We start from the raw sequence: 18,746 nt of genomic DNA, 5'->3' as shown, positions 1-18,746 counted from the left end.
ACTCTTCTCTAGGTTCATCTCTCTGTAGAAGAGGGCTTTGTGGTGGAATGTGTGGGCATCGCTTCCTGGTGGTTGTAGAAATGAACAGCTCTTTTCTGGCTGTTGATAACTAGTGGATATAGTCCTAATTCTGCTCTGTATTGTTTGGGGTTTTGCATTGTACACAAAGTATATTGTTGCAGAATTCTGCATGCAGAGTCTCAATTGGGTGTTTGTTCCATTCTGTGAATCCTTGGTTGGTGAGTGGACCCCAGACATGACAATGGGTTCAATAACTAATTGAAATGTTTTTTCCAGATCCTAATTTGGATATTGAGTTTTATGTTCCTTCTGATGGCACAGAAGGCTCTTCTTCCCTTGTCTCTTACATCGTTCACCGCCTTGTGGAAGTTACCTGTGGTGTTGATGTTTAGGCCGAGGTAGGTGTAATTCTTTATGTGCTCTAGGGCAACGGTGTCTAGATAGAATTTGTATTTGTTGTCTTGACTAATGGACCTTTTTTGGAACACCATTATTTTTGTCTTACTGAGATCTACTGTCAGGGCCCAGGTCTGACAGAATCTGTGCAGAAGAACTAGGTGCTGCTGTAGGTCCTCCATGGTTGTGGACAGAAGCACCAGATCATCAGCAAACAGTAGACATTTGAGTCCAGTAGGGTGAAGCCGGGTGTTGCAGACTGTTCTAGTTCCCTCGCCAATTCATTGATATATATGTTGAAGAGCGTGGGGCTCAAGCTGCATCCCTGTCTCACCCCACGGACCTGAGAAAAGAAATCTGTGTTTTTTGCCAATTTTAACTGCACACTTGTTGTTTGTCTACATTGATTTTATAACGTCATATGCTTTCCCCCAACACCGCTTTCCATCAATTTGTATAGCAGACTCTCATGACAAATTGAGTCAAAAGCTTTTTTGAAATCAACAAAGCAAAGGAAGACTGCTTTTGTTTTGATTTGTTTGTCAATAAAGGTGTGCAGGGTGAATACGTGGTCTGTTGTATTTTGGTAAGAATCCAATTTGACATTTGCTCAGGACACTGTTTTCACTGAGGAAATGTTGGAGTCTGCTGTTGATGATACTGCTGAGGACTTTTATGAGATTGCTGGTGATGCATATTCCACTGTAATTATTGGGGTCAAATTTTTCTCCACTTCTGTGGATTGGGGTGATCAGGCCTTGGTCCCAAATATTGGGGAAGATCCCAGAGCTGAGGATGATGTTGAAGAGTTTAAGAATAGCCCATTTGAATTTGTGGTCTCTATATGTGAACATTTGAAATTGTGTTTTTTACATTGGTTAAAAGCAGAGACACAGAGCTACGAAATGGTTTTTCATACACTGCATTTGACGAACAATGGGAAAGTCATTCTGCTTTGAAAGTTGATGAACTTGTAACCTCACTTTTGAGAAAATGCCCTTTGAATGTTTTGGTACCTACAGGAGAGCTCTCATTTGTCTCCACCCATTCAGCATCGTTTACACCCTCTTAAGCTTTAGCTCCACCCATCTCTTTAAGGATTGAGCCGAGCGCACTGTCCTAACAACAGCAGTCAAGCTAACTGGCTAACTGGTTGTCGCAGTGACATTCTATTGAAATGGATACGTGCATATTGGAGTCTTTTGTTAAGACATGTAGCTAGCTAGCTAAACAATGAACCATAATCCCCACTCATGATGTTACTACGCTGCATGAATCTGCATGTAGCTAACCAACCAGGTTCAATGTTAGCTAGCTAACATTAGGCTATAACTAGCCAAGGATTGAGGCAAACACGAACGGAGGAAAGTACAGAGAGATCCTTGATGAAAACCGTCTCCAGAGCACTCCGGACCTCAGACTGGGACGGAAGGTTCACCTTCCAACAGGGCAATGACCCTAAGCACACAGCCAAGGCAACGCAGGAGTGGCTTCGGGACGAGTCTCTGAATATCCTTGAGTGGCCCAGCCAGAGCCCGGACTTGCACCCAATCGGACATCTCTGGAGAGACCTGAAAATAGCTGTGCAGCGACGCTCCCCATCCAACTTGACAGTGTTTGAGAGGATCTGCAGAGAAGAATGGGAGAAACTCCCCAAATACAGGTGTGCCAAGCTTGTAGCGTCATACCTAAGAAGACTCGAGGCTGTAATCGCTGCCAAAGGTGCTTCAAAAAAGTACTGAGTAAAGGGTCTGACTACTTATGTAAATGTGATATTAATTTTTTTTTTTTTATAAATGTGCAAACAATTCTAAAAACCTGTTTTTGCTTTGTCATTATGGGGAATTGCGTGCTGATTGATGAGGGGGGGGAAATTATTTAACTTCTTATGGCTGCAGGGGGCGTATTGAGTAACTTGGAAAAAGGTACCCATTTCAAACGGCCTCGTACTCAATTCTTGCTCGTACAATATGCATATTATTATTACTATTGGATAGAAAACACTCTCTAGTTTCTAAAACCGTTTGAATTATTTCTCTAAGTGAACCAGAACTCTTTCTGCAGCCCATTTCCTATCCGGAAGTGAGATTTCCAAAAGCGAGGTCTTTGTTCAAGAGCTTGTCTATAAAAGGGCATGTCACTTGGGACTATAGAAACACGTCATACACCTTCCCCTGGGTGTCAAGCGGAAGTGAGAGCAGAAATGAGTTGATTATCTTGTTCTGGGATTGAATACATCCTCTTGGAATGAGAGGTCCGCCATAATTTTTTTTTTCGAAGGCGCGAAGTTGGACCTGGAATCGCCTTTTGGAAAACCGTCGTTATGGGTGAATATGATCTCCGGCTTAGATTTTATTTGATACATGTCACAATATCATCCTAAAGTATGTTTTTTCAATATAGTTTAATTATATTATTGAAATTTATTCGGGACTTTAGGCGTGATGCGTTGGAAGAATTTGTTCAAGAAGGAGAGGTTAGCGCCGCACGGCCAGTGTGCTTGCTAATTCAAGAGGGAAATAGTTCGTTCTGGATCCAAACAAAGACGGTTCTGGACAAAGGACCCCTTGTACAACATTCTGATGGAAGATCAACAAAGATAAGGACCCAATTTGGGATGCTATTTCATATATCTGTCGAACTGTGCTATCGCTACCGATTACTTGGAATCAATGCTGTTGTGTGTTAGCTATTGCAGTAAGCTAATATAACGCTATATTGTGTTTTCGCTGTAAAACACTTAAAAAATCGGAAATATTGGCTGTATTCACAAGATCTTTGTCTTTCATTTGCTATACACCATATATTTTTCTGAAATGTTTTATGATGAGTAATTAGGTAGTTGACGTTGGTGTCTGTATTTACTCTGGCTACTCCCGTGCTATTTCTGACTGTAGCTATGATGGTAGCAGTAATGTAAAACTGATTTATAGCTCAAATATGCACATTTTTCGAACAAAACATAGATTTATTGTGTAACATGTTATAGGACTGTCATCTGAGGAAGTTGTTTCTAGGTTTGTTTGGTTGGATCTTGGTTAGTTAGGTTGGCTTTGTGCATGCTACCTGTGCTGTGAAAAATGTCTGTCCTCTTTTGTATTTGGTGGTGAACTAACATAAATATACGTGGTGTTTTCGCTGTAAAACATTTTAAAAATCGGACACGTTGGCTGGATTCACAAGATGTTTATCTTTCAAATGCTGTATTGGACTTGTTAATGTGTGAAAGTTAAATATAAAAAAAAAAATAGATTTTGAATTTCGCGCCCTGCACTTGAGCTGGATGTTGTCATAAGTGTACCGACCTCGGGCTTGCAGCCCTAACAGGTTTTAATCGATTTTAGAATAAGGCTGGAACGTAACAAAATGTGGAAAAAGTCAAGGGGTCTGAAAAGTTTCCGAATGCACTGTATTACATTCTAATGGTTGCAAGAATTTTGTATAATTATATAAATTGAAAAACAAAGTTTTGAATCCAGCGTCGTTTTGTGTATCAGTTCGTAAACCACGTGCCAAGGAATCCATACATCAGTAATATCTTCGCAACTATTTTGTCATCTATATGGCACCTTAATGTGTACAGTGTGTAGTTAATGTATACTGTGTGTGGTTAATGTATACTGTGTGTGGTTAATGTATACTGTGTGTGGTTAATGTGTACTGTGTGTGGTTAATGTATACTGTGTGTGGTTAATGTATACTGTGTGTGGTTAATGTATACTGTGTGTGGTTAATGTGTACTGTGTGTGGTTAATGTGTACTGTGTGTGGTTAATGTATACTGTGTGTAGTTAATGTATACTGTGTGTGGTTAATGTATACTGTGTGTGGTTAATGTGTACTGTGTGTGGTTAATGTATACTGTGTGTGGTTAATGTATACTGTGTGTGGTTAATGTATACTGTGTGTGGTTAATGTGTACTGTGTGTGGTTAATGTATACTGTGTGTGGTTAATGTATACTGTGTGTGGTTAATGTGTACTGTGTGTGGTTAATGTGTACAGTGTGTAGTTAATGTATACTGTGTGTGGTTAATGTGTACTGTGTGTGGTTAATGTGTACCGTGTGTAGTTAATGTGTACTATGTGTGGTTAATGTGTACTGTGTGGTTAATGTGTACTATGTGAAGTTTATGTATACTGTGTAGTTAATGTTTACTGTGTGTACTTAATGTGTACTGTGTGTGGTTACTGTGTACTATGTGTAGTTAATGTGTACTGTGTGTAGTTAATGTGTACTGTGTGTAGTTAATGTGTACTGTGTGTGGTTAATGTGTACTGTGTGGTTAATGTGTACTGTGTGGTTAATGTGTACTGTGAAGTTTATGTATACTGTGTAGTTAATGTATACTGTGTGTAGTTAATGTGTACTATGTGTGGTTAATGTGTACTGTGAAGTTAATGTATACTGTGTAGTTAATGTATACTGTGTGTGGTTAATGTGTACTGTGTGTGGTTAATGTGTACTGTGCAGTTAATGTGTACTGTGTGGTTAATGTGTACTGTGTGGTTAATGTGTACTGTGTGGTTAATGTGTACTGTGTGTAGTTAATGTGTACTATGTGTAGTTAATGTGTACAGTGTAGTTAATGTGTAATTTGTGTAGTTAATGTGTACTATGTGTAGTTAATGTGTACTGTGTGTAGTTCATGTGTAATTTGTGTAGTTAATGTGTACTATGTGTAGTTAATGTGTACTGTGTGTAGTTAATGTGTACTGTGTGTAGTTAATGTGTACTGTGTGTGGTTAATGTGTACTATGTGTGGTTAATGTGTACTGTGAAGTTCATGTATACTGTGTAGTTAATGTATACTGTGTGTAGTTAATGTGTACTGTGTGTAGTTAATGTGTACTGTGTGTAGTTAATGTGTACTGTGTGGTTACTGTGTACTGTGTGTAGTTAATGTGTACTGGATGGTTAATGTGTACTGTGTGTAGTTAATGTGTACTGTGTGGTTACTGTGTACTGTGTGTAGTTAATGTGTACTGTGTGGTTAATGTGTACTGTGTGGTTAATGTTTACTGTGGAGTTAATGTATACTGTGTAGTTAATCTGTACTGTGTGGTTAATGTGTACGGTGTAGTTAATGTATACTGTGTGGTTAATGTTTACTGTGTGGTTAATGTGTACTGTGTGGTTAATGTGTACGGTGTAGTTAATGTATACTGTGTGGTTAATGTTTACTGTGTGTAGTTAATGTGTACTGTGTGTGGTTAATGTGTACTCTGTGTAGTTAATGTATACTGTGTGTGGTTAATGTGTACTATATAGTTAATGTGTACTGTTTAGTTAATGTATACTGTGTGTAGCTAATGTGTACTGTGTAGTTCATGTGTACTATATAGTTAATGTGTACTATATAGTTAATGTGTACTATATAGTTAATGTGTACTATATAGTTAATGTGTAAAGTTAATGTGTACTATATAGTTAATGTGTACTATATAGTTAATGTGTACTGTGTAGTTAATGTGTACTGTGTAGTTAATGTATACTGTGTAGTTAATGTGTACTATATAGTTAATGTGTACTGTGTAGTTAATGTATACTGTGTGTAGCTAATGTGTACTGTGTAGTTAATGTGTACTATATAGTTAATGTGTACTATATAGTTCATGTGTACTATATAGTTCATGTGTATAGTTAATGTGTACTATATAGTTCATGTGTACTATATAGTTCATGTGTACTATATAGTTCATGTGTATAGTTAATGTGCACTATATAGTTCATGTGTACTATATAGTTCATGTGTACTATATAGTTAATGTGTATAGTTAATGTGCACTATATAGGTCATGTGTACTATATAGTTAATGTGTATAGTTAATGTGTACTATATAGTTCATGTGTACTATATAGTTAATGTGTATAGTTAATGTGCACTATATAGTTCATGTGTACTATATAGTTCATGTGTACTATATAGTTAATGTGTATAGTTAATGTGCACTATATAGTTCATGTGTACTATATAGTTAATGTGTATAGTTAATGTGTACTATATAGTTAATGTGTACTATATAGTTAATGTGTATAGTTAATGTGCACTATATAGTTCATGTGTATAGTTAATGTGTACTATATAGTTAATGTGTATAGTTAATGTGTACTATATAGTTAATGTGTACTATATAGTTAATGTGTATAGTTAATGTGTACTATATAGTTCATGTGTACTATATAGTTCATGTGTATAGTTAATGTGTACTATATAGTTCATGTGTACTATATAGTTAATGTGTATAGTTAATGTGCACTATGTAGTTCATGTGTATAGTTAATGTGCACTATATAGTTCATGTGTACTATATAGTTAATGTGTACTATATAGTTAATGTGTATAGTTAATGTGTACTATATAGTTCATGTGTACTATATAGTTAATGTGTATAGTTAATGTGTACTATATAGTTCATGTGTACTATATAGTTAATGTGTACTATATAGTTCATGTGTATAGTTCATGTATACTATATAGGTAATGTGTATAGTTAATGTGTACTATATAGTTAATGTGTACTATATAGGTAATGTGTATAGTTAATGTGTACTATATAGTTCATGTGTACTATATAGTTAATGTGTACTATATAGTTCATGTGTATAGTTAATGTGTACTATATAGTTCATGTGTACTATATAGTTAATGTGTATAGTTAATGTGCACTATATAGTTCATGTGTACTATATAGTTAATGTGTATAGTTAATGTGTACTATATAGTTAATGTGTACTATATAGTTCATGTGTATAGTTAATGTGCACTATATAGTTCATGTGTACTATATAGTTAATGTGTATAGTTAATGTGTACTATATAGTTCATGTGTACTATATGTGCATATGGGCCTGTGCATGCCTCACCAACAGGTGACCCTCTGGGCTGAGCAGGCAGGTATCTTCGAGGCAGGGCCGGGGTAGATGGGGGCTGTAGGCTACGGGTGGTATAGTTTGGGGGTCCCCCTCCTCTCTGGGGGTCTGTACAGGGGGGGTTGATCACTCTGTAGAGGGGAGGGTCCACACACACACTGGGCCCTGGGGAAAACAGAGGACACAATTACACACAGTTTAACAGAGTTAAGGGAAGACAGAGAGACAGTTTAACATTGTTAATGGGAGACAGAGACAGTTTAAAAGAGTTAAGGGAAGACAGACACAGTTTAACAGAGTATCTCTCTCTCCCAACCCCTCTCTCTGTCTATCTCTCTCTCTCTCTCTCTCTCTCTCTCTCTCTCTCTCTCTCTCTATCTCTCTCACCATCTCTCTCCCCCCTCTCTTGCCCCCTCTCTCTCTCTCTCTCTTTCTCTCCCAACCCTCTCTCTTTCTCTTTCTCTCGCTCTCTCTCTCTCTCCCACCCCCCTCTCTCTCTATCCCTCTCTCCCACCCCCCTCTCTCTCCCACCCACCCTCTCCCCCCCTCTCACTCGCTCTCCCACCCCCCCCCCCCATCTCTCTCTCTCTCCCCTCCTCTCTCTCCCCCCCTCTCTCTCTCTCTCTCTCCCACCCCCCCTCTCTCTCCCCTGACCCGCCAAACCGCGCTTCATAGCACCCGCCCCGCTGAACCCCGAAAGCCAGCTGCACCAATGTGTAGGAGGAAACACTGTCCCAACTGACGATGGATATCAGCCTGCAGGTGCCACAAGGAGTCGCTAGAGCGCAATGAGTCATGTAAAGCCACCCCCCCCCCCCCCCCCCCCCGGGCAAAACCCTCCCCAGCCAAGAAGTAGTGCTCCTGATTCAACGCGGGGTAGACTCTATTTTAAGAAGAGGTGTTGAGAAGCTGTTACCTAACCCTCTTCATTGTTGGTAGCCAGCTGTTAAGCCATGGAAACACACACAGAGCATGTCCTTGACACACAGCCTTATGGGTAATTCTGGGAGAAATCAGTAGCCTTGCCAATCAGATCATGTGGGACTACAGTCCAGTAAATTAAACGAGCTGGCTTTAATCATAGACGCGAGACATGAATCAATGTTATATGTTCCAGCGGGCACGCACGCACGCACGCACACACACACACACACACACACACACACACACACACTGCGCTATAGGAAATGGTTTCATCAGAATATGACTGTATTTGTCTTCATTACTTTCCAACTGTCAGCAGAGTTGAAGTTGGACTAATATTGAATTGATGCTCTCTGGGGGAGAAGAAGCAATTCACTTTGCTGTTTCCCGTCTCTGTGTGTGTGTGTGTGTGTGTGTGTGTGTGTGTGTGTGTGTGTGTGTGTGTGTGTGTGTGTGTGTGTGTGTGTGTGTGTGTGTGTGTGTGTGTGTGTGTGTGTGTGTGTGTGTGTGTGTGTGTGTGTGTGTGTGTGTGTGTGTGTGTGTGTTGAGCGTGCTACCAGTGTTAATTAAGAAATCATTTAGTTCTGTTTATTTGTCATGCATGTAGACAACGATATATTGGACTGTGTTGTAGTAGACATTGTCATGCAAGTAGACATGCTGCCTCTCTATGCTGTGATGTGTCAACAACCGCCTCTCAGACTAAACAGACACGTGTAGTAAACCTGGTGGGATTGTAACCAACAGGAAGAACTTAACCCGCTCCTGCAGGTTACCGTAGAATGTCTTCAAAAGCGACTAACAGAAGATAACATGCACCAGCGGGACGAACTAAGCTTGAAGTGATGATGATACCGGACAGCTCATTGTTACTGTGTCAAGTGATGATGATACCGGACAGCTCATTGTTACTGTGTCAAGTGATGATGATACCGGACATCTCATTGTTACTGTGTCAAGTGATGATGATACCAGACATCTCATTGTTACTGTGTCAAGTGATGATGATACCAGACATCTCATTGTTACTGTGTCAAGTGATGATGATACCGGACATCTCATTGTCTGAACAAACACCATTGTAAATACTACCTACAGTGGCAAGAACAAGTATGTGAACCCTTTGGAATTACCTGGATTTCTGCATAAATTGGTCATCAAATTTGATCTGATCTTCATCTAATTCACAAAAATAGACAAACGTAGTCTGCTTAATCTAATAACACACAAATGATTGTATTTTTCTTGTCTATATTGAATACATAATTGAAACATTCACAGTGTAGGTTGGAAAAAGTATGTGAACCCCTAGGCTATTTGAGTCTGGAGTCAGCTATCCTGGAGTCAGGAGTCAGCTATCCTGGAGTCAGGAGTCAGCTATCCTGGAGTCAGGAGTCAGCTATCCTGGAGTCAGGAGTCAGCTATCCTGGAGTCAGGAGTCAGCTATCCTGGAGTCAGGAGTCAGCTATCCTGGAGTCAGGAGTCAGCTATCCTGGAGTCAGGAGTCAGCTATCCTGGAGTCAGGAGTCAGCTATCCTGGAGTCGAATCAATGAGATGAGATTGGAGATGTCGGTTAGAGCTGCCTTGCCCTGTAAAAAACACTCACAAAATGTGAGTTTGATAATTACAAAAGGCATTGCCTGATGTGAACAATGCCTCAAACAAAACAGATCTCAGAAGACCTAAGATTGACCTCACTAGTGTACGTGGGACGGCCAACATCCAGTGAAATTGCAGAGCGCCAAATTCAAAAACAGAAATACTCATTATAAAAATACATAAAACATACAGGGGTTATACATTGGTTTAAAGATTAACTTCTTGTTAATCCAACCACGGTGTCAGATTTCAAAAAGGCTTTACGGCGAAAGCATACCATGCGATTATCTGAGAACAGCGCCCAGCAGACAAATCATTACAAACAGTTACCAGCCAAGAAGAGGAGTTACACAAGTCAGAAATAGAGATAAAATGTATCACTTACCTTTGATGATCTTCATATGGTTGCACTCACAAGACTCCCATTTACACAATAAATGTTTCTTTGATAAAGTCCCTGTTTATTACCAAAAACCTCAGTTTTGTTTGCACGTTTTGTTCAGTAATCCACAGGCTCAAACGCAGTCACAACAGGCAGTGGTAAGACAAATTGTCCATAAATGGAGAAAGTTCAGCACTGTTGCTACTCTCCTTAGGAGTGGCCGTCCTGCAAAGATGACTGCAAGAGCACAGAGCAGAATGCTCAATGAGGTTAAGAAGAATCCTAGAGTGTCAGCTAAAGACTTACAGAAATCTCTGGAACATGATAACATCTCTGTTGACAAGTCTACGATCCGTAAAACACTAAACAAGAATGGTGTTCATTGGAGGACACAACGGAAGAAGCCACTGCTGTCCAATAAAAACATTGCTGCACGTCTGAAGTTTGCAAAAGTGCACCTGGATGTTCCACAGCGCTACTGGCAAAATATTCTGTGGACAGATTAAACTAAAATTGAGTTGTTTGGAAGGAACACACAACACTATGTGTGGAGAAAAAAAGGCACAGCACACCAACATCAAAACCTCATCCCAACTGTAAAGTATGGTGGAGGGAGCATCATGGTGGGCTGCTTTGCTGCCTAAGGGCCTGGGCAAAAATTAATTCCCAAGTTTATCAAGACATTTTGCAGGAGAATGTTAGGCTATCTGTCCGCCAATTGAAGCTTAAGAGAAGTTGGGTGATGCAACAGGACAACGACCCAACACACAGAAGTAAATCAACGACAGAATGGCTTCAACAGAAGAAAATACACCTTCTGGAGCGGCCTAGTCAGAGTCCTGACCTCAACCCGATTGAGATGCTGTGGCATGACCTCAAGAGAGCAGTTCACACCAGACATCCCAAGAGTATTGCTGAACTGAAACAGTTTTGCAAAGAGGAATGGTCCAAAATTCCTTCTGGCCGTTGTGCAGGTCTGATCCGCAACTACAGAAAACGTTTGGTTGAGGTTATTGCTGCCAAAGGAGGGTCAACCAGTTATTAAATCCAATGGTTCACATACCTTTTCCACCCTGCACTGTGAATGTTTACACAGTGTGTTCATTTATATTCCCTTTTGTATTCTAACTATTTGCACATCATTACAACACATTATAGTGATTATTATTGAGTCCTTTATAGGTCATGTAGATGAGACACTTCTAAAGTCAATCCATTGGTTCCCAAACTAGGGGTCGCCTAATATGAAAATGGGGTCGCGAGATAATTTCCAAAATTCTGGTTAAAATATATATAAATAATAATAATAAAATAAAAACATACTGACTCAAATTACATTTTTTTAATTTTTTTATGTTTAGTCCTAGTTGGGCAAATAATATATATTAGACTTACCAATGGAACTATAAGTTGTATTATTTTAAATATTCAGTACTAGTAAAAAGTTTGGTTCAAGGGTTTTTCTATATTTGACTATTTTCTACATTGTAGAATAATAGCGAGACATCAAAACTATGAAATGACACATATGGAATCGTGTAGTAACCAAAATAGTGTTAAACAAATCAAAATATATTTGATATTTGAGATTCTTCAAAGTAGCCACCCTTTGCCTTGATGACAGGGGGTTGTCAAAGAAGGTAAAATGCTTGAAAGAATAGCCACAGATCCCTGTATACAGGAGGCCACCTCACCGGAAGGGAAGTTCGCTGTAGTAGTAGCATCACATCTCCTGCAGAGGGCGCCAAATGATAGGTGACCATTGCTGTACATTCGTACCCGAAGGGTAACTTGACTATTGTAGTGGAACATCTGAAAGAGCTCAGCAGTGATCTCACAAACAAACCTCAACCAAAGCGAATGCTTTGTGTGTGGTGATGAAGCGTGTACCGATGTTTAATTCATATGTTCCTTTCCCCCTCTGAGAATGAATTGCACTATGTGAAGGGTTGAAACTCAATGACATTTAATTGTAAGAACGTTTTTCCTTTTCCCTCTTTTCCCCTCAGGCTTGTTTGATGAAAACGCTTGTAAGTCATTTTCAATCAGGTTGAGACTTGAGTCTCAAAGGGGAGGAAACGTGGTGGAAAATGTATTAATAGACATGATATGACTGTTTTTCTGCTGATACAAACTGGTAAGTCATAAGTCTGGGAGTACAGACCAAGAGCCGTTTTGGGTGCAACTGCAGTTTGTAACATCCTGTATTCACATTCTGCAAGAACTTGGCTGTGTGGAAACTTGCTGGAAGGAACAGACAACGGTGGCAACGTGAGCTATCTTAATCTGCACAGTGAAGCTAATCACCTTTTACACACCATGTTCTGCCCCCTGTTTCCACACATCTGCTAAACTGCCACATAAACAAAAGAGGTCGTACTTCCTATAAAACCTGAGAGCCAACTCTGTTCGTTGGGATTTTAACTCTGCACCATTGAATGATTGTTAACAGCTACATTTTTTGCAAATCTTACGATAAAGTTGTTGTTTGAAGAATCTACAGTATCTCTTCCTCCCGGATTAGAATTTCCACAGCAATTGGTAAATATACCTTCAAATGAGCAGGCGACACTCACCAATAAGCCATCCAGATCTCTCCTGTAGATGGCGTATAGGCCAACATTACTGTTCCGCAGAAAGAACAAGTCGTGATTTCCACCTGGCCACCACATTCAGCAGCTTGTATGGAAAGTGTATGTTACAGTTTTGCTGATGATTGCATTCAACATATTGACTCATCGACTCACATGACTCACACCCTGATCAGTTTCACCTGTCCTTGTTATTGTCTCCACCCCCTCCAGGTGTCGCTTGTTATCCCTTGGTGTATATAATCCCCGTGTTTCCTGTCTCTCTGTGCTAGTTCGTCTTGGATGTTCCTAGTCAACCAGCGTGTTTTTCAAGTGCTCCTGCCTTTTCTATTCTCTTTTTGCTAGTCCTCCCGGTTTGACCCTGAGCCTGTTTTCTGGACTCTGTACCTACCTGCCTGACCTTTCTGCCTGCCACACTGGACCTCCTGGACTCTGAACTGGTTTTGACCTTTCTGCCTGCCACACTGTACCTCCTAGACTCTGAACTGGTTTTGACCTTTCTGCCTGCCACTTTGTACCTCCTAGACTCTGAACTGGTTTTGACCTTTCTGCCTGTCCACGACCATTCTCTTGCCTACCCCTTTTGGATTATAATAAATATCAAAGAGTCAAACCATCTGTCTCCCGTGTCTGCGTCTGGGTTTCGCCTTGTGCCCTTATAATGCCCATCGGCAAGCCATTGCAAAAAAAACTATGGGTGGATAGCACTTTGATGTTCTCCTGATGTGTTTGCCTTTCTTCAGTAGGTCTCTCTCCTTCACACATGCCTCTAATTTAACAAATGACTGTACTTTATATGGACTATTATCGTAACAAATGCACTGACGTGGTCAAATTATAAATAAATATAATAAATTATATATATCCTGTCAAGATGTGTTGCATTAATTTACAACGGAAATGCAATTAAATAGATAAATAATTTAATTATTAGGCCTACTCTCACAATTTCACAAACATTTTCCAACATATATTTTCCCCGTTCTACGCTTGACAAAACAGTTCCCTCATTCCACCACTTGGCACTGTGCTATACACATGGTCATGGCTGTGAGTAAATTTACGCACAACTCTCAAGCAAAACGTTCATACAGATCAATCTCACACTTTGTGTGGAAATGATCCCACGCATGGTTTATGCAAAGATTTGTGTCCTACGCATGCTTGATAAATTACGCCCCAGGTCTTTTTTTCTGGCTGGTCTAATGTTTCTTGATGTAGCTAGATTTGTACGAGGTCCGTCCACGTCATTCTTTTCTGTCTCAGCCGGTTTAGTGTCCCTCCTCAGGCTCCGTAGGCGGGGGAGTACTGTTTCTTCTGTAGCATGAGGACGATATTCTAAATCCACTTTAATCAGTGTAGATGAAAGGGGGGGGGGGGGACAAAGGTTAAACAAGGATTGTTCAGGCTTGAGACAATTGAGATATGGATTGTGTAATTTGTGTCATTCAGAGGGTGAATTGGGCAAGTCAAAATATTTTCAGTACCATTGAACGGGGTATGGTAGTAGGTGCACCGGTTTGAGTGTGTCAAGAACTGCAACGCTGCTGGTTTTTTTTTCACGCTCAATAGTTTCCTGTGTGTATCAAGAATGGTCCACCACCCAAAGGACATCCAGCCAACTTGACACAACTGTGCGAAGCATTGGAGTCAACATGGGCCAGCAACTCAAACGTTGGCAACAGGTTTAATGTTGCCTTCAGGCCAACTCTAACACTGGTGACAGGTTTAATGTTACCTTACAGTCAACTCTAACACTGGTGACAGGTTTAATGTTGCCTTCAGGCCAACTCTAACACTGGTGACAGGTTTAATGTTGCCTTCCAGTCAACTCTAACACTGGTGACAGGTTTAATGTTGCCTTCAGGCCAACTCTAACACTGGTGACAGGTTTAATGTTGCCTTCCAGTCATCTCTAACACTGGTGACAGGTTTAATGTTGCCTTCAGTCATCTCTAACACTGGTGACAGGTTTAATGTTGCCTTCCAGTCATCTCTAACACTGGTGACAGGTTTAATGTTGCCTTCCAGTCATCTCTAACACTGGTGACAGGTTTAATGTTGCCTTCCAGTCATCTCTAACACTGGTGACAGGTTTAATGTTGCCTTCCAGTCATCTTTAACACTGGTGACAGGTTTAATGTTGCCTTCCAGCCAACTCTAACACTGGTGACAGGTTTAATGTTGCCTTCCAGTCATCTCTAACACTGGTGACAGGTTTAATGTTGCCTTCCAGTCATCTCTAACACTGGTGACAGGTTTAATGTTGCCTTCCAGCCAACTCTAACACTGGTGACAGGTTTAATGTTGCCTTCCAGTCATCTTTAACACTGGTGACAGGTTTAATGTTGCCTTCCAGCCAACTCTAACACTGGTGACAGGTTTAATGTTGCCTTCCAGTCATCTCTAACACTGGTGACAGGTTTAATGTTGCCTTCCAGTCATCTCTAACACTGGTGACAGGTTTAATGTTGCCTTCCAGTCATCTCTAACACTGGTGACAGGTTTAATGTTGCCTTCCAGTCATCTCTAACACTGGTGACAGGTCTAATACCAAGTCTATAAGCATGGAAATCAAGCTTTTCAAACCAGGTTAGTCGTTTTCAGACCAGGCTAGTACAAAATATGAAATGTCGTTCTTTTGGTATATCGCAAGGCACAGATTTTGGACCCAGGCTAGTGGTAACATCTCTAATGCAGGTCCATGTGGATGGATGAGGTGTTTCCCTGTAATGAATAGGCAAGGAAGAGCCTGTCCAGCCAGTAGTAGGTCAGATGCTGTTTAGAGTCCCTGGCATATTCCCCGTCTTCTGGCTGAGGTACTACAGAGGTACTGGATATAGTTATCTTATATACAAGGGTAGAAATGATTTGTGTATGTCTCTCTCTCTGCTCCCTCCCCATTCTCTCTCTTCCCCCTCCATCTCTCTTTTTCTCTCCCTCTCTTCTCCCCTCCATCTCTCTTTTCCTCTCCCTCTCTTCTCCCCTCCATCTCTCTTTTCCCCTCTCCCTCTCTTCTCCCCTCTCTCTCTTCTCATCTCTCTCTCTCTTTTCCTCTCCCTCTCTTCTCCCCTCTCTCTCTTCTCCCCTCTCCCTCTCTTCTCCCCTCTCTCTCTCTTCTCATCTCTCTCTCTCTCTTCTCCCCTCTCTCTCTCTCTTCTCCCCTCTCTCCCCCCCCCCCTCTCTCTTCTCCTCTCTCTCTCCCCTCTCTCTCTCTTCTCATCTCTCTCTGTCGGCTGTCTAACCATATGTTCCTGTACAGATAGCATGAGTCACAGGCCAGATCTAAGCAATGGCATCTGGGTACCATGACCACCTGCCTGCCTGTTACTCTACGACTCAGATTTGAATTTTTTGCCCCCCATCTCTCTGTCTTTCCTGCCTGCCTGTACCTCCTACTGTACCTCTCCATATACCCCTCTATATACCTCTCTATATACCTCTATATATACCTCTATATACCTCTCTATATACCTCTCTATATACCTCTCTATATACCTCTATATACCTCTCTATATACCTCTCTATATACCTCTATATACCTCTCTATATACCTCTCTATATACCTCTCTATATACCTCTCTATATACCTCTATATATACCTCTATATACCTCTCTATATACCTCTCTATATACCTCTATATATACCTCTATATACCTCTCTATATACCTCTATATACCTCTCCATATACCTCTCCATATACCTCTCTATATACCTCTATATACCTCTCTATATACCTCTATATATACCTCTATATACCTCTCTATATACCTCTATATACCTCTCTATATACCTCTCTATATACCTCTATATATACCTCTATATACCTCTCTATATACCTCTCTATATACCTCTATATACCTCTATATACCTCTCTATATACCTCTCTATATACCTCTATATACCTCTCTATATACCTCTATATACCTCTCCATATACCTCTCCATATACCTCTCTATATACCTCTATATACCTCTCTATATACCTCTATATATATCTCTATATATACCTCTCTATATACCTCTATATACCTCTCTATATACCTCTCTATATACCTCTCTATATACCTCTCTATGTACCTCTATACATACCTCTCTATATACCTCTCTATATACCTCTATATATACCTCTATATATACCTCTATATATACCTCTCTATATACCTCTATATATACCTCTATATATACCTCTATATACCTCTATATATATCTCTATATATACCTCTCTATATACCTCTCTATATACCTCTCTATATACCTCTCTATATACCTCTCTATATACCTCTATATACCTCTATATATCTCTCTATATACCTCTATATATACCTCTCTATATACCTCTATATATACCTCTATATAAACCTCTATATATACCTCTCTATATACCTCTCTATATACCACTCTATATACCTCTATATATACCTCTCTATATACCTCTATATATACCTCTCTATATACCTCTATATATACCTCTATATATACCACTCTATATACCTCTATATATACCTCTCTATATACCTCTATATATACCTCTATATATACCTCTCTATATACCTCTCTATATACCTCTCTATATACCTCTATATACCTCTCTATATACCTCTCTATATACCTCTCTATATACCTCTCTATATACCTCTCTATATACCTCTATATACCTCTCTATATACCTCTCTATATACCTCTATATACCTCTCTATATACCTCTATATACCTCTCTATATACCTCTCTATATACCTCTATATACCTCTCTATATACCTCTATATACCTCTATATATACCTCTCTATATACCTCTATATACCTCTATATATACCTCTCTATATACCTCTATATACCTCTCTATATACCTCTTTATATACCTCTTTATATACCTCTCTATATACCTCTCTATATACCTCTATATACCTCTATATATACCTCTCTATATACCTCTATATACCTCTCTATATACCTCTATATACCTCTATATACCTCTCTATATACCTCTCTATATACCTCTATATACCTCTCTATATACCTCTCTATATACCTCTCTATATACCTCTATATACCTCTATATACCTCTCCTAGACAGGTTAATTAAGCAATTTTGCCACAACTTTGGAAGTATGCTTAGGGTCATTGTCCATTTGGAAGACCCATTTGTGACCAAGCTTTAACTTCCTGACTGATGTCTTGAGATGTTGCTTCAATATATCCACGAAATGTTCCTGCCTCATGATGCCATCTATTTCGTGAAGTGCACCAGTCCCTCCTGCAGCAAAGCACCCCCACAACATGATGCTGCCACCCCCGTGCTTCACGGTTGGGATGGTGTTCTTCGGCTTGCAAGCCTCACCCTTTTTCCTCCAAACATAACGATGGTCATTATGGCCAAACAGTTCTATTTTTGTTTCATCAGACCAGAGGACATTTCTCCAAAAAGTACGATCTTTGTCCCCATGTGCAGTTGCAAACCGTAGTCTGGCTTTTTTATGGCGGTCTTGGAGCAGTGGCTTCTTCCTTGCTGAGCAGCCTTTCAGGTTATGTTGATATAGGACTCGTTTTACTGTGGATATAGATACTTTTGTACCTGTTTCCTCCAGCATCTTCACAAGGTCCTTTGCTGTTGTTCTGGGATTGATTTGCACTTTTCGCATCAAAGTACGTTCATCTCTAGGAGCCAGAACACGTCTCCTACCTGAACGGTATGACGGCTGCGTGGTCCCATGGTGTTTATACTTGCGTACTATTGAACGTGGTACCTTCAGGCATTTGGAAATTGCTACCAAGGATGAACCAGACTTGTGGAGGTCCACAATTTCTTTTCTGAGGTCTTGGCTGATTTCTTTTGATTTCCCCATTATGTCAAGCAAAGAGGCAGTGAGTCTGAAGGTAGGCCTTGAAATACATCCACAGGTACACCTCCAATTGACTCAAATGATGTCAATTAGACTATCAGATGCTTCTAAAGCCAT

At 40.1% G+C, this 18,746-nt stretch overlaps 1 protein-coding gene across 1 annotated transcript in view; it reads right to left on the bottom strand.

Annotated features, from left to right (window-relative positions):
* Positions 1 to 18,746, bottom strand: part of mtus2a (microtubule associated tumor suppressor candidate 2a) — a 154,210-nt gene that overhangs the window by 45,957 nt on the left and 89,507 nt on the right. Inside the window, exon 5 of the mRNA XM_071364997.1 lies at positions 7,284 to 7,454. Within this exon, the coding sequence (XP_071221098.1) occupies positions 7,284 to 7,454 (171 nt within the window). The remainder of the gene's footprint in view (positions 1 to 7,283; positions 7,455 to 18,746) is intronic.

Source organism: Salvelinus alpinus, chromosome 24 (genome assembly GCF_045679555.1).
Source record: "Salvelinus alpinus chromosome 24, SLU_Salpinus.1, whole genome shotgun sequence".
In the NCBI taxonomy this organism is placed as follows: domain Eukaryota; kingdom Metazoa; phylum Chordata; class Actinopteri; order Salmoniformes; family Salmonidae; genus Salvelinus; species Salvelinus alpinus.
The sequence above is the reverse complement of the archived record's forward strand: the minus strand, read 5'-3'. Positions and strand labels throughout refer to the sequence as shown.